At 37.0% G+C, this 26,270-nt stretch overlaps 1 protein-coding gene across 4 annotated transcripts in view; it reads right to left on the reverse strand.

The window, feature by feature from the left end:
- SLC9A9 (solute carrier family 9 member A9) overlaps positions 1–26,270 on the reverse strand; it is a 254,648-nt gene that overhangs the window by 107,270 nt on the left and 121,108 nt on the right. For all 4 annotated transcript variants that reach the window (XR_012043292.1, XM_072866766.1, XM_072866763.1 and 1 more), the window contains 3 exons: positions 25,411–25,549; positions 24,455–24,560; positions 14,042–14,130 (listed from right to left, as the gene is read on the reverse strand). Coding sequence is in view for 3 of the 4 variants with exons in the window: in XM_072866766.1 (XP_072722867.1) it covers positions 14,042–14,130; positions 24,455–24,560; positions 25,411–25,549 (334 nt within the window). In the remaining variant the exon portion in view is untranslated. The remainder of the gene's footprint in view (positions 1–14,041; positions 14,131–24,454; positions 24,561–25,410; positions 25,550–26,270) is intronic.

The raw sequence follows: 26,270 nt of genomic DNA on the forward strand, positions 1-26,270 counted from the left end.
TGTAAGGCACGGAGAGCAGTAGAAACTGTGGTGTGCGCTTGTGGTAGTATAGCCAGATTCAGAGCCTCATGAGGATTTATATGTTGCCTTCAATAGACTTTGGATCTAACTGCAGAAAAATTAATTATTCTATCATTAGTGTTGCTAAGTTGCCTAGGAAAGGGGGTTTCTGCAAACTTGGTTATTTTTCTTCAAACATGGATCAGTTTGTAAAAGAGGGGAACCTTTTTAGATCACTATCTCCCTTTCCTGCAGCACAACCTACTTTTGCTATTGCACATCAGGCATTAAGTTGTGCCTAAAAATAACCCAAGAATGACACCTTAATGGAAGGTATTGCCAAAACAGAGAGGATGATGCTGTTGCTCCTACACCTTGTCATCTAAGTTATTTGGTTCACAAACTAGAAACAACCATTTTCAAAGTGCTTATTTATCTTAAATTCCTGAGCTGAGATGTTGCAGGCACAAAGGAAGGAGGAATCATCAGTGCTCTGTTGTATCAAGGTAATGTGCTCAGGGATTACTGCAGTTAAAGCTCTCTACATTTACTTTAGCAGTACTGTATTATTCTGTAAGTATTAAGGAAAGGTTCTGCTCAAGATGGGGCATAACAGAGTGTAGCTGGAAAATTGTTTGAGGGGATATAAAGAACTCTTGACTGGTCAGCAATTAATGGTGGTACTAGAATCACTGTGTTTAGGGATGAATTTGGAAATTTTTGGGAACATTGATGGCTGTTCCATTCTCTGATAGAGGGATGATTATGGTAATGGAAATGAAGAGGCTATGAACAGCCTGTGCTGTCTAGGATTAAGCTAGTATTCTTATAAAGCTGAAATCAGAGAATAATCTATGTGTAGAAGAGAAAGAATAAAAAAAGCTGCAAAATAACAAAAATATCAATAAAAATGAAGCTTAAGTTTATGACCTATTCTGAACAACTTGAAAGATACTTTCTTGGAAGGTATCTTTCTAGGGCAGTAAATCACCAATCAGGTGGAAGCAGGGACATTATGCACTGACAGTTAAGAGCTATATGGAACAATGGTTAAAAAAATAAGCAAAAGAAATAAACAATTTGTGGCTTTGCCAAAGACTATTTCAGCTAACAAAAGAGACTTAGATGCTTTAAAACATGACTGTTCTCCTTCTGGTCAAAGAAATATAGTAATGTTATCAATGTAACCTAGTTGTCTTTAAAATTGCAATGAACTAATACATCTTTTGTGTTTCTGCATTTATGTTAGAATTAGAGGAACTGGTGGTGATTTTTCAAAAGTAAAACACAAAATCAATCTCATCTTCCTCTTTTCGCCCCTCTCAAGTGTTTTTTTTTTCTGTGACTCACCATTGCAGTCCTAACCTCAAGCGATCAATTCAATTTCTAAGGAGGACAAATGCAATTTATTCCATTTCAATTTACTGAGAGGAAATATTCTCTAATATTAATTCTTGATGTGAGTTCATAAAAACAATTTCCTTCCTTGCCAAGTTTTGGGTGTTGGAAAGAAATTCAGTTAGTCTTTGCCATATTAGGAACTAGTAAGCAATATGAGGGCCTTTAACCTATGAGGAAGGGAAAAAAAGGATTCTTATGAAGTCTGTGGTGTCTTTTCTTCATGCTTTCCAGCAAGAATCAAGACTGCAAAAACTTATCTGATGCTCATGACTATAAGATTTCCATCACTGCAAATCCAACATACTACAGGACAAATACTTGCTCTCTTTGCACCCGTTCTATATAAATTATATTGCAGCTTCTATCTACCCATATTAATGCTTCCCTTCACAGTCTGTAAAACTACTTCTGTGGAAAAATGCTGTAGAACTGTAAATCATGAAAGACTCTACTTTAGCTTAATCCAGAAAATAGTAGCAGTATTTGCACGTTTTTCTGATAACATGCTGTTTTGTTTTTATTCAGTGCCTAATCGAAGATAAAAGAGTGTTTACTAAAGAACTCTACTTTACATGCCACAGTTATTTGTTCAGGGTTTTCCATACATATATACCGTGTTGTTTTAAGTCTGTTTATAGAGGCTGAAGGGGAATGGATACAAGACCTTACCTCTTTCTAACCTAGGGAGAGCATCCTCCGAGAACCTTTCTTGCTCTAACTGGTGTTGAATAGCATGAGATCCTGATGATATTAAGCTCCATTTATTATTCTTAACGACCAATAACTGAAAAGTCAACTTTTAATTACATTACCTTGGCAGAATGCTACCCTATAGTTATATTCAGTAGTGTTATTTGCAATTACTCTGCAGATTCTAGTACCAGTTTCTGAAGCAGTATACTGGATTAGTAGGTCTACTGATCTGCTCTTCTATGTTTAGGGTGGGAATTTGGGGAATTCTTTTGTTTCATTTCTACAATCATCTTTAAACAGCTTCCCTGCCTCTTGACATAGGCTACCATTCAAGAATTGATGATTCATTTGGACAAAAAGACCGAGAAATGTGAATAGCAACTATGTTTTTGTGTGTCTCATTTTTTTTCTTAAGTATTAGAGTACATGACTTTTCTTATCTAACAGTCCTCTACACTTAAAGATATAATCTAGAGTGCAGACTGTATGGAGATGAGATAAATGAGACATAGAATGTGAGGGGGATTTGCACGAACATTAAGTGTGAAAGGTCCAGTTTCTTAAATACAGAAAATGTCAGATACTCGCTGATGGCATACTTTTTGAAAACAGTACAAAGGACCATCTTGTGGATAAAGCACAAGAAAGCTGTCATCAAATACAAGTTGGCTTCAAAGTGGCTGCAACCTTGGTACTTCCACTGTGAGTAAATAATTGCCTGTGGTGAAGGGCTGTCTAACACCCTGCACTTGTACCTGTGAAATACATCAAAAATTACAGATGAAGGATAATTGGAGGAAGTGAACTTAGAAGAAATTATCAGAGCTGTTTATATGTGCCTTTTATGTAGCACAGAGTGTATGTGTGCACATGTGCGTATGTGTCTGCATACAGTAATTGTATGTGTAAAGGCCAATGGAGATGAATATGTAGTATCAAGCACAAACAGGGCAAAGATTAATAATGTCAAAACTACAAAAGCTACAGCAGTTGGAGGTTGTTAGGGTGCAAAGACTGAAAAGTGAAATCTTGCCCCCAAAGTAAGTGTACACAAACCCAAAGTGAGCCCATGGCTATTTGAATTTAAATTATAGTTTCATAATTAATTTCAATGGGGCAGGTTTGCATCTGGCTATAATGTGACTCCAGCTGAAACCAAGGGAATAGAAACTGTTGGAGAAAGTATTGTAAAGATTTCCAGTGTTTTCAGGTCTACTAAATTACTAGTAGTCTCCTTGGTGATGTTTTACTAATCTCACAACTGATATAGGCAAAAAAAAAAAAAAAAAGAAAAAAAAAAGAAAAAGAAAAGATGCACAGTAAACCAAGCAGCAATTAAAAATCCTGAACTAAGATACACCTTCAACTGTACTTAAATCTGAGAGCTCAGGACACTTTATTTTACATAAAATTAAGTATCTGTAGTGAAAAGATACAACTAGTCATTCTTTAATGCACCTTAAAAATAACTTCTGATCAGAATCCGTAGGAAAGCAGAAGGTGGGTGGAGAGAAATGTTTTTCAAGAGAAGTATTAGTCACTAAATGAGTGTGTGTTGCTGAGGATGCTGAATGTCTGTTTGGAATTCTCAAACACGCGGAACTCTTCTCAAGTTCACTGGAGGCAAAGGGTGGTCTACACCCCCCTAAATTAGTGTGACTAAAGCAGAATTAAAAGTCAAAAGCTTGAAATAGGTGCTCAAACTTGCATGCTATTTTCATTATTTTAGGTGAAAGAAAGTAGATAGGTACCAAAACATGTGGAAAGGCAGGGCACTTATTTGAATCCTAGTCATGATTTAGACATTTAATCTGAAAGATTTTGACAAAGGGCTTTTTAGCCCTTAATTATTTCCACAGACAGCACCATGAGATAGAGATTAGCTATAGTCAGCTATTTAGTATTTCTTGCACTGTGCTACCATTTTGTACAAATGTCTCTTTTGAAGATAGAAAATCCATTAATCGTGTAATGGAAACACAGCTGTGCAGTCCCTAAAAAGATGGGATGCTGGCAAGTGCTTTAGACTATTATAGTGCCTTATTTACATGTATTTATTTTCTTCTTGCAGCTTATTGTGCGAGAATTTTAGTGATAGCTACGTACTTCTAAAAACTTTTGACCACGGCTTTTGTGCATTTTTTTAGCTGATACAGAATTTTGCAGATGATAACCCTAGAAAGAGAATTGTGAGGGATAAGCAGTCATGCAAGAATCATATAAGTTAAAAAGGAGAGATATATAAAACATATTTCAGATTGCAAGAATGGATCTTTGTCAATAGCAGTTTGGTAGTGTCAGAAATCCAACAGCTCAGATTCCTTAACGCCTCCCATTGCCCCGGGGTTCTCTGGGCAGGGCAAACGCATTGCCGTTTGCAGGGAAGCAGAGGCCTCAAAACATCAGTAAGGCCGCTAGCTCCCAAAGCACATGGACTTCTTTCGGTGAGGTCAGTGCACAATTGTGACAAAACACTTGATGCTCTATAAAGATCACAATGTAACCTATCTAACCATCCAAGAAATAGCTATCTTAATTTCTTTACCAAACACAATGTCCTCACAGCAAGAGCAATTATGAACGCATTGACACTTACTCATGAAGTGTAAGGCAACACAGGGTTATAACAAAGGAACCTATTAATAATACCCTCAACATTAAAAACTATGCAAAACTATGTGCTTAATAGTTTTACTGCATTCCAATTTAGCAGTATAATGTACTATGCATACAAATACAAAACAGATGATGTTTTCTAGAGGTTCATTCCCTAACTGGAGAATTTATTGATAAATCCTGTACTAAAATCACCTAACACAATAATGTGAAGTGTCAGTGTTTCAGACAAAGTTAGAGAAAATTATTACCATTAGGACATAACTATAAGGAGGAATATGAGTGTTTTTACTTATATTACCATTATATTTGGAACCTCTTCATTTATAGCATAAGCCAAATCTCATTAAAGTCAAAGGGCTTTGGTTCATGACATAAAACTCTATTAAATTAGTTTACCTGTATGAAAAATGAAGACAGGCTTAAATGAAGAATCCTACCTTTATTTTTTATCTCTGTCACAAATTCTCAGATGAAAGAGTTGTGACTGACTACATGTTTAAGGGAATGTTGTAATTGTCAACTTTTATGAAATGCAAAATTGAATAAGATATAATTTAAACTAAAAGTAACCATATATACTCTAAGTATGTGATATTAAACTGCACTCTGCTCTGTTTCAGCACTACATGTTGATGATGCAAAAATATGTTCATAGCCCAGCATTAGATCGATTTTGGTTTGCTTTTTCTCCCTATGCATTCCACAGTTGCACTGATGAGAAGAGTGGCAATAATTAGGAAGGGACTTGATTTGACAGCCTATGTACTTAGAGGAAATTCTCTTCACAAAACTACATGTGCTTTACAGACGTGGGGTACAAGGCGGGATATTTGCTTGGAGGCAGACTTAAAAACTAGGGATAAGTGCTAGCTACCCACAGTAAGGAGAAATGTCAGAGGTCACTCTTCAAACCTCTTTGTGAGAAGATAAGAGAGACGCAATAACATGATCTGCATAGTTATGTAAACCAGCGTTTTTAATTCTGCAGTAGCTTACAGAGCCCTGTACAGTTTGACTCCACTGCACAGATGAAGACATATGAGAGTCTCATTTGTGATTCAGGGCACCTTTCAAAGAAACTACAGCATGCATCTCAGTATGGAATTTCATTACATATTTCTCCATATGCCAATGAGATTTTGGCCTACAGGTTTTAATTCCAATTGGTATATGTTAGCCAACTGCTGGCATCTGCCACTGCACTGTAAAAAGTAAACTATAACCTTAACAATCAAAGAACTTTATTAATATTTAAAGGAAATGTTTAATGTTTAAACAGATTATAAAAACTTTAATGAAGCCATTTGGAAACTAGTTTGCATATGGCGTTATGCTCCTTAGCCTACCAGCATAAAAAATGACATAATTTTTCAACAAGATGGGCTTCTCTGTAGAAATACTGTTTTCACTACAGTTCTGGGTTTCTTCAGGGTATGAATTACATTTGAGCATGTGTATTTTCCAGTTCCCGTGCTTAAGCAAAATGAAGGAAAGTTGTTTTCCTTTGTTTTTCAAGAGAAGATCTCTTTTTCATAGGTCCAAAATACTATTTTTATTCATAGGGGGTGTGTGTGTGTAAGATACTAGAATATGGTATTCTTTACAAAATGCTGATGACAAAGGAACACATGCTTGATGGAAACTAATGAGACCAGAGTAAATCTGCACATTCTCAGTTAAGGAATCACTAAAGCAGGTATGCAAAAAGAGAGGAAAAATGGAGATTAAGGAATGAAGTATAGAACTGAATATTCTAATGGCATTTCTGTATGTGGACACCCAATATTTTCACTATTATGGATAGGATAGCAGCTAATTTATGATATAAATCATAAATTGTGCAGCTACTTAGTGATACACCATAGTTATAAAGTCTACTGTTATCAGTTTACTTGTAGCAATGTTTCCTAGCTGTTTACCATCCATCATGTAGCTCACAGCTAAAAGAGAGGAAACAATTACAGCATTTCCGCATAAATTTAAGGGGAACCACATGTAAAGAGACTGCAGATTAACATTCTTTTAGCATGGTTAAGTAATCAGGAACATCAGTCAGATAATGAGGGATTTTGTTAAATTCAGATTGAAAGACCTGGTAGTATAATTCCTTTTGCAGAAATCAAGATTTTCTTGTGTTGTTATGATTCTTCTTGTTAAACCCATACAGTAAGCAGCTTTAGATTTCTTTATAGCATTATACTATTCTACAGGGTTCCATAAGATCTTATGGTACATCTGGTCAAACAATGCATTTGGCACATTTCCAATCTTCAGCTTTTTCTGCTAAACACAGAAAATAGCTGTGTAGAGAACTGGAATTCATTGTACACTTCCTGTCAATTGCAATCCATTTTAAAGGTAATAATTATTACAAGCACCACGCATGTGGTGCATATTCAATTAGAGATAAGAAGGCAATTTATAAACGAAGGCAGCCTGTTTGTAACAGACCCAGTGGCTCTGTAGAGATGCATTGAGTTAGCAAGCTCTGATGGTCCAGCTCAGGAATACACAGTTTAGCCAGCCTGCCTGTGGTGCAGCTGGGGCTCGTTAGTGCCTCAGGAGGGAAACATGGACGTTATAGGGAAGGCGCAGGACAGGAACGAGGGCTTGCTTCTCTTCAGGGTACTCAGGCTAGAGCTGTAATGATAGCTTGTATCTAGAGACGTGAGCTTTTGGACTTTTAGAAGGGTCTAAAACTGTGACTTCTATTGTTTTCAATATAAGTTGGTGTCTCAAAGTTAGCAGAAAATTTCTACCTACAGTTTCAGGTATCTACTCTTAACAGCCATATGCTAAATGCAGCATAAGCCATTCTTCTTTTTTTAACTCTGCTTACAACTTTTTTATGTCTGTATCATTTTCTTCTCTCAGAAATAAAAAGAACAGGGGCATTTCTATGTCCTCCCTGATCGTTTTGAACAGCTGCAAAATGAAGGTTTTGCTACAGGCCTTGTCTCAAAAAAAAAGAAAAAAGGTAAAATATAAGAAAACAAAACCAAGGTTTTCCCATAATGTAACTCATTTCCAGAGCGTTTACTTTAAGCAAAACTGGCTAAAACAAGAGCAAAACTATATAATACTATTCCAATACAAATAAATCTTCCCAAATGCTATTTTATTTTCTTAATCTTTTTATCAGAAGTAGCTGCTTCTTCAGACCTTTCTACTGACCCCACTGTAAGTTGGTCACCTGGACTCTCTCCTGAGCAGCACTGCCTGAAGCCCCAGTCTATTGCTTTTGAGTCTGAATTTGCAGGAGTTCAAGGAGGTTGGAAATTAGAGGGTTTTTGTTCAGCTGCAGAAAGGAAACCATGAGACAGAAGGAGACAGTGCCCATCAGAGCTACCTTTTATGCTTAGTCTCCACTTAAATGGAAGAAAGTACTTCATGCATGCAACCTGTTTAATTCTGACTAGGAATTTGGACTTTTTTGGATCCATTAGGCAAGGACCTCTTTTATACTTTTTGAAGAGTGCCAGACCTAGTTAAAAAGAATTTCCAGTTTACCCTCAAACAGAGTATTAGCCATCAAATATGTTCTCTTATATCAGACAACCAATGGTGCTATATACCTCAGAAGATAATGAAAAAACATTCTAGTATGAAATTTTCCTGCAGGCACTGTGACTGTGGTGTGCTGGAAGAACAGATTCCTCCTGCACAGCACATATGCAAAGTCTGATTAGAATCTGGTACTGGTGGTAATCTTGTTTGAAAGATAACTTTCTTTTCTCTCAGTCTTTCTCTCTGCCAATCATTTACGTGGAAACACCTGACGTCTTGCAGTGCCTTAAAGATAATTTTTTCCTCAGTAGACTTCCTGAACAAATCACAACAACAGCTGCCAATTAGGCTGCTCATTTCAAAGGGATAAGAATTATGTTTTGTAGTGGTTGCTGCCTTGCTAATTATTGAGGACATTTTGCTGTAAGTAGGGTTTTCCTCAGTCTAGAAATACTCTTGAATTTTTTAAAAGACAAGAGACTGAATTGTAAGAGCCATTATATCCTGATGTTTGTGTGGCCTTTTCTTCCTAGAAGTCTAAACTAATTATCTATGAAGAATCCAATGTCTGATAACAGAAAACAGTAGGCATTAACCAGAGATAAATTAATATAGGCTGTGTGCTTTAGAAACAAGCACAGCTCTAATTGTTTGGTCTCTTAAACACTCATACAAATAGCAGGGCCAAAGCCACAGGGCACACACGTGTCCTGTGTGACTGTGGAGGGTTTAAGATAGGGGCACTAAACCCACTTCTGTTTGTGCTTTTGCTCTCTATGATTTGAGAGGGCTGCTTCTCCCAAATACAATATGGGCGCTAGGTATCTGGAGTGGGACCTCTTGCAAACAGCAGATTGATGCAGTTTTGGCAGTACTAGTACATAGCCATCTCTACTCAGCTGCTCCCCTTCTCTCACAGAAAGGTAAAACCAGTAGCTGCAGTTCCTGGCATGTGTTTTAACAACAAACTCAGGAGAAAGCATTCTGCTACTGGAGCAGAATTTGCAGTGCATTATTTCTTTTCTTACAAAAAGATAGCTGGCGGAAGAATCCTGTAAGATAGTAATTGTATCAGGTATCTAGGGAAAGGGGATCTGTTGTTTCAATTCTGAGTGTAGATCTGCTTGTAACTTGTTGATAAGATAGGCCAGCAGAAAAGCAGCAGAATGACTAGATCACAGTGATGGTACTTCATTTGGATATAGTGAGCCAAAAACTGACTTCAGCCACCTCTTTGCCTTTAGTCCTACAATGCTCTTTTTACTAAACATTGTCTGATTGCTGTTCAGGAATCCACTCCTTTGATTAATTGATCCCCCCCCCCCCCTTCAGTAGATTTGGACATCTCCATTGCTATACTTTACTTTTTAAGTTATATTCTCCTGTTCCGATTTGCTTCAGAAGTGAGTCTATAATTATAGATGGAACAGCATCAAGTCTAAAGTCCATATTGAGGTTATTCAGTGACATATCAGGGTCAAGACACTATAATGATTTGATTTACAGTTTTTGAGGAATTAAAAAAATATACTTTTCATGACTGTTTTGTCAGCCTGTTTCAATTAATATGATTAATTAGCATTAAATTAAGATGCTTATAAACACAACCATTTTACACCAAACTCAATTTATGATCCAGCAATTAGCTGATTGATCCCTAGCCTGTTTCCTTGTTGGAAAATGTATATCATAAATGAGCTAAGCAAGTTTTGAAAACTTAATGTATTTTCAAGGGATTTCCAGGAGATACTAGCTACTCCTCTGCAAAGTGATGACTTTTAATAATCAGAGACAATCATGTCTGCTGTGTGGAGATGAAAATTTGAAGTAATCGGTACTATGTCCATCAGTGAGCAAAACCCAAAGACCAGTCTGAACTTTCAGTCCTTCAGTGTAAGTTAATTTGCTTAAGCAGTCCTAGTAAGACTATGTGCTTTGGTAAAGTTACTCAGAGGTTATGCATCACTGAGTTCTCTTGTTTTACCTTTACCCCATTCTCAAGCTTGTGTAAAACCTTGGAGGTGAAGTGCCACTGAAATCTTAATGCAGCATCTTGTGCATACTGCATGCCCAGGGCAGCTGAACAATCAGGCCAGAAGCTTTTGTCTATAAGGCAGGTGTTCCCTAATGGGTTTCCTATCAGGATCAGCAAAAAATGTGAGTAACTGTTTAACTAGTAATGTTGTTAGAAAGGCTATTACACCTAATTTGAGAAAGCAACCTTCACAAGCTTGTTAGAACTATCTCAGAGGCAACTGTGTAAACAAGGGTTAGACTAGTGGAATGAATGGAGACAGGCAGGGCAGTATGTGACATACCCCCTTGCTAGCTGGACATGCTTTCCTGTGCTTTCTAGTAATTCCCTGGCTCTACTTCCATAGGAGATGTGTTTCAGAATTCGCTTTCCAGAATTTATAACTTGCTGGCACTGTATTTTGTCTGAAAGCAGAATTCTCCGTATCCTTGCACACTTAACCAAAGACAGGTATTGCCCTGTTCCCTGCTCTCTTCATTGTGGCTGTTCCCTGGAGTGAAAGGAACATAACCAGAAAATGATGTAACTCATAAGTATGATGGATAACATTTATAGCCATTAGAGAAAGTGAGAAGCTTTCCTTAATACTCCACCACTAGGAACCTGTACTGGGTCTTAGCTTGGCATTTGAGTGAAACTGAGAGAGGGCAGAGAGAAAAAAATAGTGAGGAATGTCTTCTCTTCCTGTAGAAAACACAGTATTGTCCATACATCCCTTTCTAGAGCTGACCTGTAGGGATTTACAGTCTGTCTGCTTTCAACAAACTAATAATTTCTATTTATCTAGCAACACCCTGCCCAGCCACTGACTTACTTGTAGTTGTGTAAACCAACCCAACCCAACTGTACCTCTGAAGAACCTAATGTAAAATCTGAACTATAATGTCCCAAAATGTAAAGGCAACTGTTGTTTGGCTGCACCATAATGTGAGGTTATACTAGCAGCTGTAAATAATTCTAGAGAAAGCTGCACAGAATCAAATAGCTTTTGATCAGGTCCTAGCAGTTTCATCTTCTCCACTAAAGGTATATTGGATAAATTAAACTTTAAACGTATAAAACTCAGGAGCACTCTGACCTAACCTTGTTGCCACGGACAGCAGTGTCAATTTTAATGTTAAAATCACCGTGACCATAGTCAGGTCAATGATGACAACTTAAAAATACTGCCATAAAACATCATTCATGTTAAAAACACACAGAGAGAACGTTTATAAATACTTAGTGAGAATTGGGATAACTGGATTGAATAAAAGCTCTCTAAAGCCTGCATTTTCACTAAATATTTGTTATCTTACTTTTCTTATGACAGTGTTAAAGTATTCCATTGTTTACGATAAGATTTGTGTTACTTTATACTTTCAGATTCTGTAAGTTTCAGATGCTTGAAATTTCTCTTTCATGGAAATGGTGATTGACTGGATAATAAAGGATACATGGGGACTAATAATTACATGGCATCTTTTAACAGGCATTCTTAATAGAGGTTCTTAAATTATCATTTAAGAACTGTAGATAAGTTCTCATTATCTGAAAAAAATCATACTAGTCTTTTTTTCCTTATGTATTCTTTTAGAGCAAATGATGAGGTATTATGAGAAATGCAGAACTCAGCATCATGGCCAGAAACACCACCTCTATCATTGTATACTGAATTTTACCATCACACTATGAAATTTTAACAGCTAGTAAAAAATGTAAAGAAAATTATGCAAAGCAGTAGAGAAAAAGCATTTGTTTAAAAACAGCTAACACAATTTCACCGTCTGATTTACAGTTTTAAATCTAATTTCCATGTTTTTTGTTAGCTTTAGCTTCAGCCTTAACTCACTGTTTTGTCAGTGTGCATTACAGTTCACCAGTCCTTATTGAAAGATCTGTCATACTGTAATAAAAGAGAGAGACTGCCTTGGAATAATTCTATAAATGAACTGAAAAGCCCTTGATTTTGGCCAGTAATGAGTAATAAAAATGACTCAGATTGGGAGTGAAGCCATCTGTGTAAGCAACAATATTCATTTAAAATGCACTGAAGTCATATGTGATTATGAGAATGCCAAGTGTGTGGCTTAGTAAATTTGCTTGAAGAGAATTCTTAAGGGGAGAGAAAGAAAGAGGCAGTGCAGGTCTCGCTGAAACAGCTGCATATGAAAGGGTAATCTTTGGATTAGAAAATAAATTAGAAGAATTCAAAGGAATTCAACAACAATTTTTGAACCATATCATAAGGGAGGCTGAGGATTAAGAGTTTATGGGGGAAGAGAAAAACAGAATAGAAGGGGTGCATAAAACTCATAGCTCACTAGAGAAACACATAATCCCTCTTCTGTGTGTTCAAGGGTAGATTCAGTTTATTTTCACTATTTTGTTTTGCACTGTTGAATGGGAGGGAATGAAAGAGTAAATGTGAACAAAACCAGTATGCATTGAAACTAAATGTTAGTTAATTCTGTAGATGAAAATGTTCATATGTAATTAAAAATACCATGGCCTGCCTTTTTCTCTTTCTCTCTCTGAGGCTACGCATCACTAAATCACGCAGATGAATACCTGAAAAAGCCTTGTATTCAAATTGTAACAGTTATATGCAAGGGTAGTAATGGCACATGCAATTCAGTATTTCTGCAAAATATAAACAATTCTAGAACAGATATAAATGTTATTCCCTTATGATACAGTTATCAGAGAAAGGTTCTCTTCTCTGCTGGAATACCTTTCAAAAGCATCAGCCCCTGTTGGTATGAAGAAATGCAATTGAGAAGACTTATCCTGTTCAATAGCTAACACTTTATTCTGGAAGTACTGACCAGAAACTTTTTTGTGATTTACAGTCTGAGAGAGTCTGACAGTTGAACTGATACTGTGGCCAGTATTTTTTCTATCAAACTGTTTTTGATAGAAAATTGGATTTTTGATTAAATTGAGATGTGCAAGAAGCGATGAAATTTTCTATGTGAAATTTCCAATGCTTAAAACAGAGGAAATACTGAAAAAGATTGCATCATGAAAATGATAGTCTTGGACCATATGTTTCCATTTTGATCTAGGAGATAGATTTTCTACAACCTGCAGTGCTTGGGACATACGAGTCAACATTAAAAGGGAAGAAAACTGCATTTAAATGACTTCTCACAGGATCTAGGTAGTGGCGAGGTAGTCTAAAATTACTCCTTGTGCTGAAAAGTATTTTGAATATTGCAATGCATACATCTAGTACTGAGAACAGCCCCAAGTTTTAAAAAATAATTACAATTGCAGTAGTCACCTGTTCAAACAAAAACCAGATGACCAAATTTCTCTTGTCTCCAAACTCTAAATAACACAATGGAAGAAAATCACTATCTTTCTAATTATGTCATATTTTTAATGAGGCAGAAATGAAACGATGTCATTGCTCAAGTCTGTAGGCCAGACTGCAGTTTATACAGTCCCTTTGCAAAAATCTACATGGATCCAATCTCTCAGACCACTTCTCTCTTATTTACCAGAGTTCTTTGATTTCCTTAACTTTGTAGCATTGTCATATGGAAGCTAGTGTAAACTGTTATCTCCTTACCCTTCATCTCCTCGACTGACATTTCAGGTCTCTTAGGAAGAACACATTCTTATATTTTTTTGCTTATCCAGAATAGTTACTGTTTTCTGGCAAAATCTCCAGTCTTTCCCCTAATGAAGACATAAGCCTCTTCCTTTGCATTAATGAAATCCCATCCAGCTATATTCCAGCACCTCTGTCTATTCCTTACACCAGTTGAAGACACAAAATCAGTTATTTCCATGCCCTACCTGTTTAGTTCTCATTTTGGAATCTGGTGACAGATTGTTGTAGGTATAATGGGCCTGTGTGACTCCACAGAAAAGGACTGCAACAATACCTGAAATTCAAAGAAAAACCAGTTAGCTGCTTCTATTTTCTTACTTAGGTTTGTCAAAGGGCTGCATAAAAAAGCTAATTAGACTGTTAACAGCATTTTATCACAAAAGAACTTTAGGATATGTTTTATAAGAGCATTTTTCAAACAAACTGGATTTTTTTTTCTTTGCTAAAAATCATGAAGGTCTTGAATCTTCTACTTGGTCCATCACACATTCATAGCATTTCCACTGTTGTGTATTTGGCCCAAAACTGTAGAAAATTTGTTTGAATTAATATGTGGTAACATCTGCCCATAATCGGACTGACAGTTAGGCGAGACTAACATACTTGTAATGTGAAGGACTTCAGACAATTTGAAAATTTTGGCAGAGACTGAATAGGAAAGGAAAAAATAATTTTATTACATTTAAGTGGGTTGAGAGTGCTTGGTACTGAATGACTGCAACAGGGGAAAGTAACTTCAATCTGTGCCTGATTGTTAGCCTTATCATAAGCAGTGTGTAACAATGTGCAAGGTGGACAACAACGTATTGCTTAAAAATGATGCTCTGGCAGGTGCACGCTGCATTGCCCAGAATGACTAGGTCAATGACTGTAGCCATGTGGCAGTAATTATACTTTCTAGCCTGTGGAAGGTCTCGAGGAGCAGGGCAGCAGGTTTGTGAGGAATAATAATAAATTTGTATTATAGTGATATTTCTTATTTTGAATACTTCTTCCCTGGCCCTGGTCCTAGCTCGCTAGAATCATTGAGTAACGTCACTGTAATGCAGTATTATAATTAAAGTAGCTGATAAGATTGTAACTGCAATGTCCTGTCAGCTCTGGACACAGGTAAGGCAGAAGGAACCCACACAAGCAGAAAATAGAAAACCAAAAATAAATGTCCAGCAGTAACCATATGTAAATGCCCATGGAGGAAGAAAGCTTTGTACTTTTCTTAAACTTGGGGCATGTCTACATAGGTAATTATTTACGCAACAGCTCAGGGCTTGTTCATGTCCACTCCAATCATCATTCCCCTGCAAACCTCCACACACACTTCCTGAAACATGTGAAGCATGCAAGTTCTGCTCGGTTTCTAGATGCACACCACACAAGCCACAACTGGTTTTGCACAAAGCCAGCCCGCAGTGTGATCACTGCATGCCTGTGATCTCTGGGGCTCACATACAGGCAGTTTTCCACCATCTACCCCACAGTGCTTTAGTTCTTGTGCCTTTCGGCCCTTCCACCCGCTGCCTCCTGTCTAAGGGCTACAACATGCCCTAATTAGCATTTTTGTTCTGCTTCCCATGGGCTGCTCTGCAAATCGTTAGGTAATTTTTAGCTCATAGGCTGCTGACGTACTGAAATAACACTGATGAATCCAAGGAAACACATGGAGGCAAGAAAGCAAGCAAAAAGATACCTGTCCAGGTTTAGGCAATATCTGTCCTTGCAATGTGACTGTGCAGCCGCTTTCTAGGCATTTATTGGGTTAAACTAGCGTGAACTGAAACATATAAACCAGTTCTACTGGAAGCAAAATAATCCCAGTCTGTGCCTTCAGTCCTGGACTTGAAACTGGATAAGGCTTCCTCCAGCTTCTTCAGGATGGTGACTCTCCTGAATTTACAAAGGCCAGCAAGAAGAGGCTCAGTAAGGGGGCAGAATCCACAGTGCTGCAGGCTTTAGCACAGCAAACCCAATATAAAACAATCTGCTACTTCAAAAGGATTAACAGAAGCAGGCTGGGCTTCACACAGTCACAGGAAAAAATGGATGGTAATGTACTGAACAAGTGTCAGGTGAAAGTGCTGGTGCCTCAACAGGTTCTTTAATAGGCTTACCCAAACCTCTAAATGTTTGAATTTTAGCAGGAAGAGGGCCCTGGAGGTAGGTGAAATATCCTGCTCCCCTAATGCAAGGTATAGATAAGGAAACATGGAAAAGTAAAAATTTAGACAACACTGGAACTATTTCATGTGGAGGAGTGTGTGCGTGTGGGAACAGCACATACCAGTTTAAGTAGTTATTACCTTAAGATGCCTTTCTCAAGTTTCTGACTCTCTTTGGATAGCTAACGGTGAAAATATTGTCCAACAAAATCCAGCTTTCTTTACTTGCAGGCCTCTCTTGTTTCTGGGAAGAACTGAGGCCTGGCATTAATATGCCTTGGATGGAAGAAAAAAGTATGGAGCAAAAAATTCTGAGATGAATTTGGCACAAGGGATAACTGCCATCAGAAAGAAAATGAGAAAGCAAATCTTTTTTTTGCACTAGCCACTGTGGACATTTTCTTTGCTTCTGGGTTCTCTTTCTATTGTAAATTTACCTGTGCTACTTCTACAGAACACAGTCTCTGCAGCCAAGAGAAATTCCACTGAGCTTTAGCTGCTGTGTCTTTGTGTTTTAATATTTATTTTCTTAGGTCTGTTTTGATATTTATTTTTTCCTAACTACACTATGACTTTTATTTGCAGGAAATAATGTGGGTACTAGTGAGATTGTCACTGCCTAAATATGTTCCAGGAAGTTCATGTTTTTGTGAGGTCCAACTGTTGTCTTAAATGAGTCTAAGTCTTTTTTCTCAGTAACTGTATTTGATAGTGCATAACTGATCTGGGGAGTTTAAAAATTCTCAAGGCATTAATAGTATGCAATGGGATGCTCAAACAATGACATTTCAGTTTAAAAATATAGCCAATCAGTAATGTTGCTAAGTATCACTAGCTCTAGGCTCAGTAACAGAAATGGAGATAAGAGTTTCTGATCCACTTTCTTCTACATGAATCATCATCATGCAAAGTCTTGCATTTTTAAAATTGACTATTAAATTCAACTATGATTATAAAATGTTTTTTGACTGCTAAGAAACTGTTAATTATGGGTAGGAAGAGAACTGAAAGAGTGACATGAGGAATAAAATGGCCTAAATCTGATTTTACAATAGGAATAAATGATCTGAAGCATGCAATTATGCAAGTGTAGAAACCAGATACCCTGTTTCCAGGGAAGACTGGGGGAATGCAGTGGAATATTTCAGTTGCTACAATTGAAGGCTTAGTATGTACCAGCCATGCCTCTCGCAATGAATGCTTAATTAAAAAGCCTGGAGAAAATTGTTTGTAATGCATTTCCAGAAAAATGATTACTTAAGAGTAATGACCAATTACATGTTAATGGAACTACAAAGGAAAGAGAAGTACCTAAAGAGGCAAACACAGAACTTTTTAGTTAGAAAGAAAAAGCAGTCTGGATTTCTTTGTAAGACTATTAAAGCTGGATTTTGAAGTTAGCTGGGTAGCAAAATACTGTATGAACTGTGTATGGCACATAAATTAGGTTGTTAAATTTTTGCAGGCTTTCTTTCACAGAGAAACAGATAAGACCAAATATGATAATACTGGAATTGTAAACAGAAAGTATTTATCAGATGCAGGGAGGCAGATTAAGTAAGTTGGTCATTTTACCAGTCCTTAGTGCTCAGTGCTTCGTTTTCAGGGTGTTGGAGACTCAGCTCATTTTTTCAGTGCCATTACATTGTTTCATTTTTAAGTGGCAAGTTTAGCAATTACTGCCATACTTAGTACTACAATTGCTGAATAAAATGCTAACCTAAAGTAAACGGAATGTTTTGAGTTGAAATGGGTGATCAGTTGTTAAGTGCAATATAGCCACTTGTGTCTATAAAGTTACTGAAATTTTTCACTTAATATAAAAAATGAAAAACCTCATAGTAAAATGTTGATAGTCACTAGTAAAGTTTCAGCTGCAGCTCAACCTCTTTATTAGAAATAAAAGCCTACCATTTTATTTTTTTCTCCTTATATAACAGAGAAAAAGAGATAGCTTGTTAGCTACTTATACAATTAGAGAATTTATTCTTACGTAAGTTTTGCTGAATACTTGTAGTTGATATCGTTCCTAGGACAAAAGCTAGTAATATCAAAAGATAATATAGGATAAAGGAGTAACTTATATCTTTAAAAGTATTTTGCTGATGGTGTGAACATTAACATGATAGCGTGAGCGTTAATTTATAAGTGTTAATCTGTAATAATTCCTATATTGTCACTGAAAGACAAAATCTTTTTTTGGATCATTTAACAAATAGGCAAAAGGAAATGTACCCTTGCTTTTCAATATCTGGTGCGAAGAGAAAAACTGGAAAAAAAGTCTGTCTTTTGTCAGAAAGGGGCAGGATGCATAGTGTGCTTTTAATGCAAACCTGGAAGTGACTGGCCACAATTTAAACTTCAGAATTTGCTAGTCTGAGACAATAAAACTGACATTATGTTTCCAGCTGTCAGGTCTTTTAGTGGTAAAAAAAGGAATTTAGAAAAAAAACCCCAAACCTCTTCCTTCTGGGGAAACAAGGGAGTGGATAAAATGTATGACTTCATTTGAAAAGATCTATAGGTAAACTGACCAGTTTTCATCCCAACTTCGAAGCATTCTAGAGCTTCAGATATGCCTCTCTAATGATGCACAACATACTGCAAATCCCACAGTACCACAAGCAACAGGAATTGGTCTTTCATCAAAGGCAGTGAAATGTGGGGAAAAGAGAACAATGAGGACTCGGTAATAGAGAAATTATTTAAATCAGGTAACATTTACTTTGGAGTCATATTTATGCCAGAATATCTCTACAGCGCCTACTGGGCACATCCCAGTGCAGGCTGAATGTGTGAGTGGCAGGAAAAAAGGCACTGTCTTCTGCATCAAATTGTTGCAGTAATAAGGCTATAAAACCAATAGCAACACTATCCCTATTCAGTTTGTTTTCACTGAGGATATGAAGTGTGACTAACCATTTTTTTGATACTGAAGCAAAAAGGCTTCTTCCACCAGACCTGCACCAATGCAGAACCAAAGCTGGTGCTTTGTTCATGAAGTTTCCATCTCTGGAGCTGTCTGTGGTTGATTTTATGTTGAAGTGACAGAAAGCAACAAAAGACAGAGCAGAGGGAATTTTTTAGGCCCTCATCTGAGGAATGATCATTGGTATTGCACCTAGCTGCTTCAAGTGAGACCTGAGCTTCAGTGTTGTACTTTTGTAACCTCAAATGGATTGCAGCATTCAATTTAGATTGGAACTCCTATGGTGAGACACACCAGGTTTTATTCTAGATACGCTAAGAGTGCTTACCCTGTTTATCCTGAACCTATTCACTAGCAACAAGACTCCACTGTCCTCATTTTATGCAACTGATGGTCGATCTCAGACTAATGCCAAGCTAGAATGTGTACTTTTCTCTAAAAACAAACACCTTTCTCTTCTTCCCTTACTGTCTTAAAAGGCTATACCTACAACAGGACCTAAGCTAGCCTGACACAAGCACTGACTCAAGCGTGTGCATAGTCTGGTCAAGTTATGCTGTTGAAAGGGCGAATGGAATAACTGAAACTGCAGAGTATTGCATCTAGCTTATATGTCAGCAAAGTATGTCTAGAGCATCCTCTAAAGTACAGGATCCACCTGACATTCCCCATCTTAGAATACCACATAGATCACCCAGAGCCATCTCTGAAGTCCTACAGGCACGTAATGGATTAGTAATTTGTGGCAAACTTGCCCAGTTGTCTTCTATCTCTGCACAGCACTGCAAATGCCATCTTATCTATGAAGAGCCTGCTTTCCTAATTAGACCCAAATTTCATCCTTTCTTCCTAGGAGTGGCAAAACTACAGCTTAAGAGAGCTGAGGTCTGTTTCCTTTTGACCTAGAAGCCAAGCTATCTCTTCTCCCTCATTACTGGGAGGTGTCTACCTACTTCTCTGTATGACACAACATGGCACATTACTTATGAATAAAGGAAAGAAAACCACCAAGTTGAGAATTTCAAGCCTAGAATAACTTCCTTTTATGGAATAATGTCAGCCCAGTGAACTAAAGCCAATCAGGTACCAACCTGCATTGTGCTCACAGTGCTCAGAACTGCAGACAGAAATGTTTTGATAGATCCCTTCTGAGAGTGATACAAGAAGAAGAAGAACTCATCACAACATTTAAAAAAAACAATGAGGTAGATGATGGATCCAACACAAACTACAGTAAACAGACAGGAGCAGCCACGAGAACAACTGCACTTTGTCAGCAGTACTAAAGGAAATGGAAGTTGGTGGCATTTGTTCTTGCTATGTCCTAAATACAAAGGTAGCACAAAACTGCCCCAGTGAGAGACCAGATCTTTGGACTTGTCCTGGGTACATCAGTCATAATAAGCTGCTTATTTATTTTTGGAGGAAAAGCTTTCTCGCTAAGTAGACTGGGCTCTCCTATGAGCCCCTGAATAAGAAGGCAGGTGTCAGACATATCACAAAATGTTCAGACAAGAATTGCTGAGGGTGAGGAAGCAGCAGTAATTTATTATCACAAGCTATTTCCTTTATAATGATCAGAAAACAATCATTTTGGACTGGGCTTTGAAAAACAGTATAGGAACAAAGATGATCCCCTACAACATTTTTTCTTTCAAGATTTATTATCTTTCTTAGCTTCATAGCACAGGTCTTTGGCATGTAAAATCAGAGGCAGTTGGCCATAATTTTGATGCTTTTACACTGATAATTTCTATATGACTTTGAGGTATGCATTCATTGAATACATAAAAGTAAATAAACTCACATACATATAGTTGAGTGCATTTTTGCAGGTATATTAATCTCTTTTTATTTGAATATCTACTTAGTTCAAACAGCTGTAGATAGGTTCTAACTGAGGTGAACATTAAATGCCCACGTACATCATGGAATCTTTCACAGACTAATGACTGAGTGATCAGTTAAAAGTTAGCAAATTCTGTTAATTATAAAGCAAGAGAACAAGCAATTAATAAATGCAAGATGTACTTTCCTCATTTATTTTGACAAGTGTTTAATTTAAATTATGATTTTTTTCATAGCCTACTAGTAAATAGTCTGTAATGAAGTTTGAAAATGAAAGCAACTATATTAACACTGACTTTACTTATAGCACTCTGTTATTACAACTTTGCTCAGCAGTCAGGAATGATATACTTCAGGGCAAATCAGAAAGTGCACACAAATTAGATTCTACTGTATAAGAATCAATTTATCATGCATATGTCACAGCTTGATGATATAGCTATAAAATTAACAACCATAACGTTAATTTATAATTTACAGTTATCAGTATAACAATAATTGTGTAGTCATCCCAGATTTTATTTTGATTTGCTGGTTTGATCACACCCATTTTGCAACCAGGGTCAGGCCCATATATTGTATGTGATATCATGGGATATCTTGAGGTAAAGGAATAAAATATTTTCTAAAATGTTGACCTGTACTACTCTCCGTTCACATTTTATTTAAAAAATCTGCAAGTAAAACAAGTGAGCTCTATCACCTACTATACCTACACAAAAAACAGTATAGCCCGTTATTTATACATTATGACATACTTCAATATTAGACTTCAAAAGGCTCTTAGTGATTGAAGAACTAGTGTGGAAAGCATTATAAGAATAAAATTATTTTGCAATTACATTACTTAATAGCTACAGGGAAATACTGATGTCTAGTGTTAATCCTTTGAAGTTCATTTAGAAGGAATGAACAGAGGAAACACAATATCCATGGAAAATGAAGACGAATATAGGCGTAAATGTACAATGGATCAAGTTAATTTTTGAAGCAAGTCTGCTAAAGTCAAAGACTTCAAACTAGGAATTTAGTTCATTGAATGGAGTGGACCAGCAGTGTCATTGCATGGTTATGATGCTCTCTTAATTCTAATGATTGCTTTCGAGGATAGACACACTTGACTGTAAAACCACATGATGTATGCATTAAGTAAGACAAAGGGCAAAGCAAGTAAGCTGGAAAAGATCGGAAATGATAAAGTATGGATTAAGAGCTGAGTGTGTTCTGAAGGATGACTGGCTTTCCCCTGGGGTCCCCATGCCTTCTGCAACAGGTGCTTTGTACATAACATACCCATGTGGGAGACTGCACGCAATAACTGCATTTTACACAGATTTCCTTAGCATGGGTATGAGAAATCAGAGCCACCTCTAAAATCTATACCTCCAACAGAACCTAAGTCAGCTGAAAATTTCTTAACCAATACAGTAATTCTCCTGATGAACTGGAAGTTAAAAGTCACATTATGAAAGGAGAGGAGTTGGAGCTATTTCAGATGAGACTGAGAAGATGAAAGCAACATCAAAACTGGTTAAATCAGACAACTAAAAATATCCACTCTAAAGTGTAATGTTAGCACAGTAGTAATAAAGTCAATGCATTTACAAAACACAGCTTTGAACTTCTGAAGCTACAAGAAAGGCTCCATGAGCTTTTTCCATCCTAACAGCTTCTGACAAAAGCCTTTCACAGAAACCAAATGACAAAGACTCAACTGATGAAACTTTCAAGATTAAACTTTGCCTCCTCACAACAGTGTGATTAAACAATTTCCGCCTGAAACTCAGAACACACCCATGAAAAAAAGGCTAGTGACAGACCTAAAAGGGCTTGGTGTGTTTTCCTTGGAATTTGTGTGTTGGCAGAGCAATTCTCTTTTATATGCCTATCTCAATCCCTTTATTTATAAGAAATAGCTAAATTTCCCCCCAAATTTCTATTTTTCCCCTTAAATTGGAACTTTACTTTGGTTCCACTCTCTTTCTGTGGCTCTCCCTCTGTCCATTTAAAATTCCTTACCATGGCTACCATAAAAACCATCTGTGGTGTTCAATAATTAAGTCTTTTATTTCAGATATTTTATATATTGCAAAAGAAAAGAGAAATGAAACGCTCTTCAGAGTTACTACCAGGAGAGACTGTGCTGACTGTCATCACATTTGCAGTATGCAAAAAAGACATATGCCAATTATTTTTCATCTGGACATACAGTCTATTCCTATGCCCAAGGAATGGAAATTACCTTTGGTGCAGCACCTGAGGCTTTGAAAAATATTAGTGTTTCCCTTACAAATCCACTTTTTGGGTATAATGTATAACATCAGTTGTGCATTTGCTGAAACATAGCATCCTTGTTCTCAGCTAGGAATGTATTTTAAAACAGTCTTTCCTTGGAAGTCATTGGATTAGGAAATTACCTCCAGTAGGAGGCAAGTGATTAACAATCATCCTTCTTTGCTTCCATTTTTATGTAGTAATCATGTCACATTTTTAAGAGCTGTTAAGCATAAAGACACAAAATAGACTTTTATTCCAGCTGGTATCTACTTTTCTCCATGTAATGAAATACCACCCTTTTGTTCAGTTCATGTGCCCCTCTTTTTATTAATTGGCCTGAAGATTCTGGTAATAAGCAGGATGCAAAATTGTATATTTAATATGGCAAAGATGTGAGAAGATGCAGATGTTAATATCCATTCTGAAATAGTTTGATTGTGTGGCTAATATTTAAAAAGTAACATGCTGGCTCCATAGAAGTCAGTAAAAATATAACTGTTGACTTCAAAAGGCTTTGAACAATTTTGCAAACAAAAGAGTGGGCTGCATTAACACTCCATTAAGTGGTTTTCTTCCCCTGACTTTCCCTGATATTAATTAGAGCACTAGATTTCAGAGGTGACAGCATCAAGGACATTAAAACAATGGGGCTCTTGCAAACTTTGTTCTTTAAAATCACACTATACAATAGGTTGCTGTCTAGGTAAACTCTATCCATTTACAATTTTTGCCTGAACTTCTGTGGACTCTCTATGTTGTAAAAAGCAGTCCTGAGTATGCACTTGGCTGTGACTGTGACTGCACAATTCCTTTCTCGGCGTTAACAAAAAACCAATCAGATCGCATGTCTTTCTACCTGTCACTGGGACATGACTGTACCTCTCCTGTTGCAAAAGGTGTTTAAGGAGCTGCACTGAACAAGATGAAATATTTTTTTTAAATCCAGAGGTGGCTGCAACCCACTGGCAATGCTGAGGATGTCCCTGTCCTCTGTTTAGTCATTGACAGTCGGGAAAAAGGAGGAAGGACCAGGACATGCAGTGCATGCAGAGGAGCACGCAGTCTCTGACAGTCACATGGCACTGTGCATTTGCTTCCTCATACTTACCGTCATCTTTGGTCCGATAGCTGGGCAGAAAATACTGGGATTAATAGTGGGACTAATAGGGAAGAAAGACTGAGGACTTTAGCCTGATCTAATAAGTCTTTGTCTGGAAGAACTATTCAATGTCTCTACAGATTTATTCTTAAAGATGAAACCATCGCCAATATAGCAACTGACTTTTAAAAGCTTTATATATGATGCCATGCCCAAAATAAACATGCCATTTTCCCCCACTGGAGGCATATTATAATACTGCTTTTATTCAATAAAATGCAACACTTACCTGTAAGACCAGCAGCTTCTGCTGATAAGAAGGCACTCCAGGATAGGAGGAAAAACAGACCTGTCTCCAACATAGGGAACTCACACAGCTTTGTAAATTTTGTCAAGTGCTAAAAAATTACTAAGGAAAAATAAAAAACCAACTGTTTTGTAAGCTAAAATTGCCCCCAACCTGATAAAGGCTGAAAGAAAGCAAGCTCCCCCACCATACTCATCTATACAAGTTGAATTCAGGAAAAACTGCACAGCTTCTAAATTATCTCAAACAAAGAGGAAAATCCAGCACGGGTTTTAAACAGGTGAATTCTACAAGTTGGCTATTTCAAGTACTTTTGTGTTTTTTTAACTATGCCTAATTGGTTGCATTTTATATTCTTTTCCCAGAAAAAGGGAAAATAAAGTAATTTTGTCCAGTTTTGTAAACAAACTGGTATTTGTTTACATTTGCATTAATGCAAGAAAGATGAAAATTGCTGCTCTTCCTACGATAGTATTTTACATGAAGAATTGTAAAACACAAGAAAAAATGCAGGGCAACAGATATGCCTTTTATTTCTAGTTTAGGTAAACTGACTGACTTGATTTGTAGTCTAGTGTTTGCTTTGTATTTTTGTATAATTGCTGCTAGTCTGTAGTTCATAAATAAGTTGCTGCAGTTCATAAATTAATGTTTTAACCTCAAAATACCTCAAAACACTTTCCTAAAAATGTAATTATTTACAAATAGTAAAATAAAGACCAGAGTCTTGCCTAATGTTGAAAAGATATTTGCATATTAAGTTTTTTGTGGATTCTGACAAGTGAAATTTCCTGTAAATTTATGATTCGACTGTTTGCGAAGTCTTGAATCAACAGTGAAAAGGTTCGGGCTCAAACTAAAGATGGTCCGTCTCAGATATCACACATTTTCTCCAACATATATAGGTTTTCTCTCTGAAAGCAAACCATAAAGGATATTAAAGCTGTGACAACAGCATAAGAGGATCCCATGACAAATGATCCAGCAAAGATCCCCAGGAAATTTCCCACTGACTGGAAGAAAGCAGCAGCATCAAATGCATTAGGATTCTCCTTAGGACTGTAAATGGATATAGAGCTGAAAAGACAACAAAGGGATGGGGGAGAGGGAGAGAAAAAGGAATAATGAATTCAATCACATTGTTATGATATTGGAATCAATAATTGAAAATAGACATTTTTAGGGATTCAAAATGCAAAACAAGGCTTCTCTGGGCTGACAGCAGATGGGAGAGCAAAGCAGATGGAGACTATGGGGGGGAAACGGTTTATTTTCAAGGTATCATACTAGCAATCAATAGTCTACTGCCAGTCAGTAAACATTTTTATACTAGAAGTGCCATAAAGAATATTGTTTCCAGGCCAACTAAACATTAAAAGGTGGTAGGTGTATAAGAAAACTGCAGGGAAGATAGATAACTTTGAATTATTTATTAGCCATATGTCTTCAGAGCAGTTATACATTCACAAATATTCTTGATAAAAAGTGCAGCTTTATGGCTGAGGCTCTAATGGGTGACACAAATCACAGTAGGTACCAAATCTGCAGCAGCAATCTTGTCATAAACCACCTAGTAGTTCCCTTCTTGGTGTAACCCTTCATAAATAGAGCTGAAAGCGTATCAAGAGCTCAACAACAGGAAACCTTGTGGACAGAACGAATGTTGTCCCATGGAAAGAAACTTCTGCGGTTGTCAAAGCTCATCTCCTGTATCCCACCCCTAAGTACAGCCATCAAGAGTATTCTTGAATGGGAAATGATGCCACCAAAGGGAAGGCTGTGCACTAGAGCATTTTTG

Source organism: Ciconia boyciana, chromosome 7 (assembly GCF_034638445.1).
Source record: "Ciconia boyciana chromosome 7, ASM3463844v1, whole genome shotgun sequence".
NCBI lineage: Eukaryota > Metazoa > Chordata > Aves > Ciconiiformes > Ciconiidae > Ciconia > Ciconia boyciana.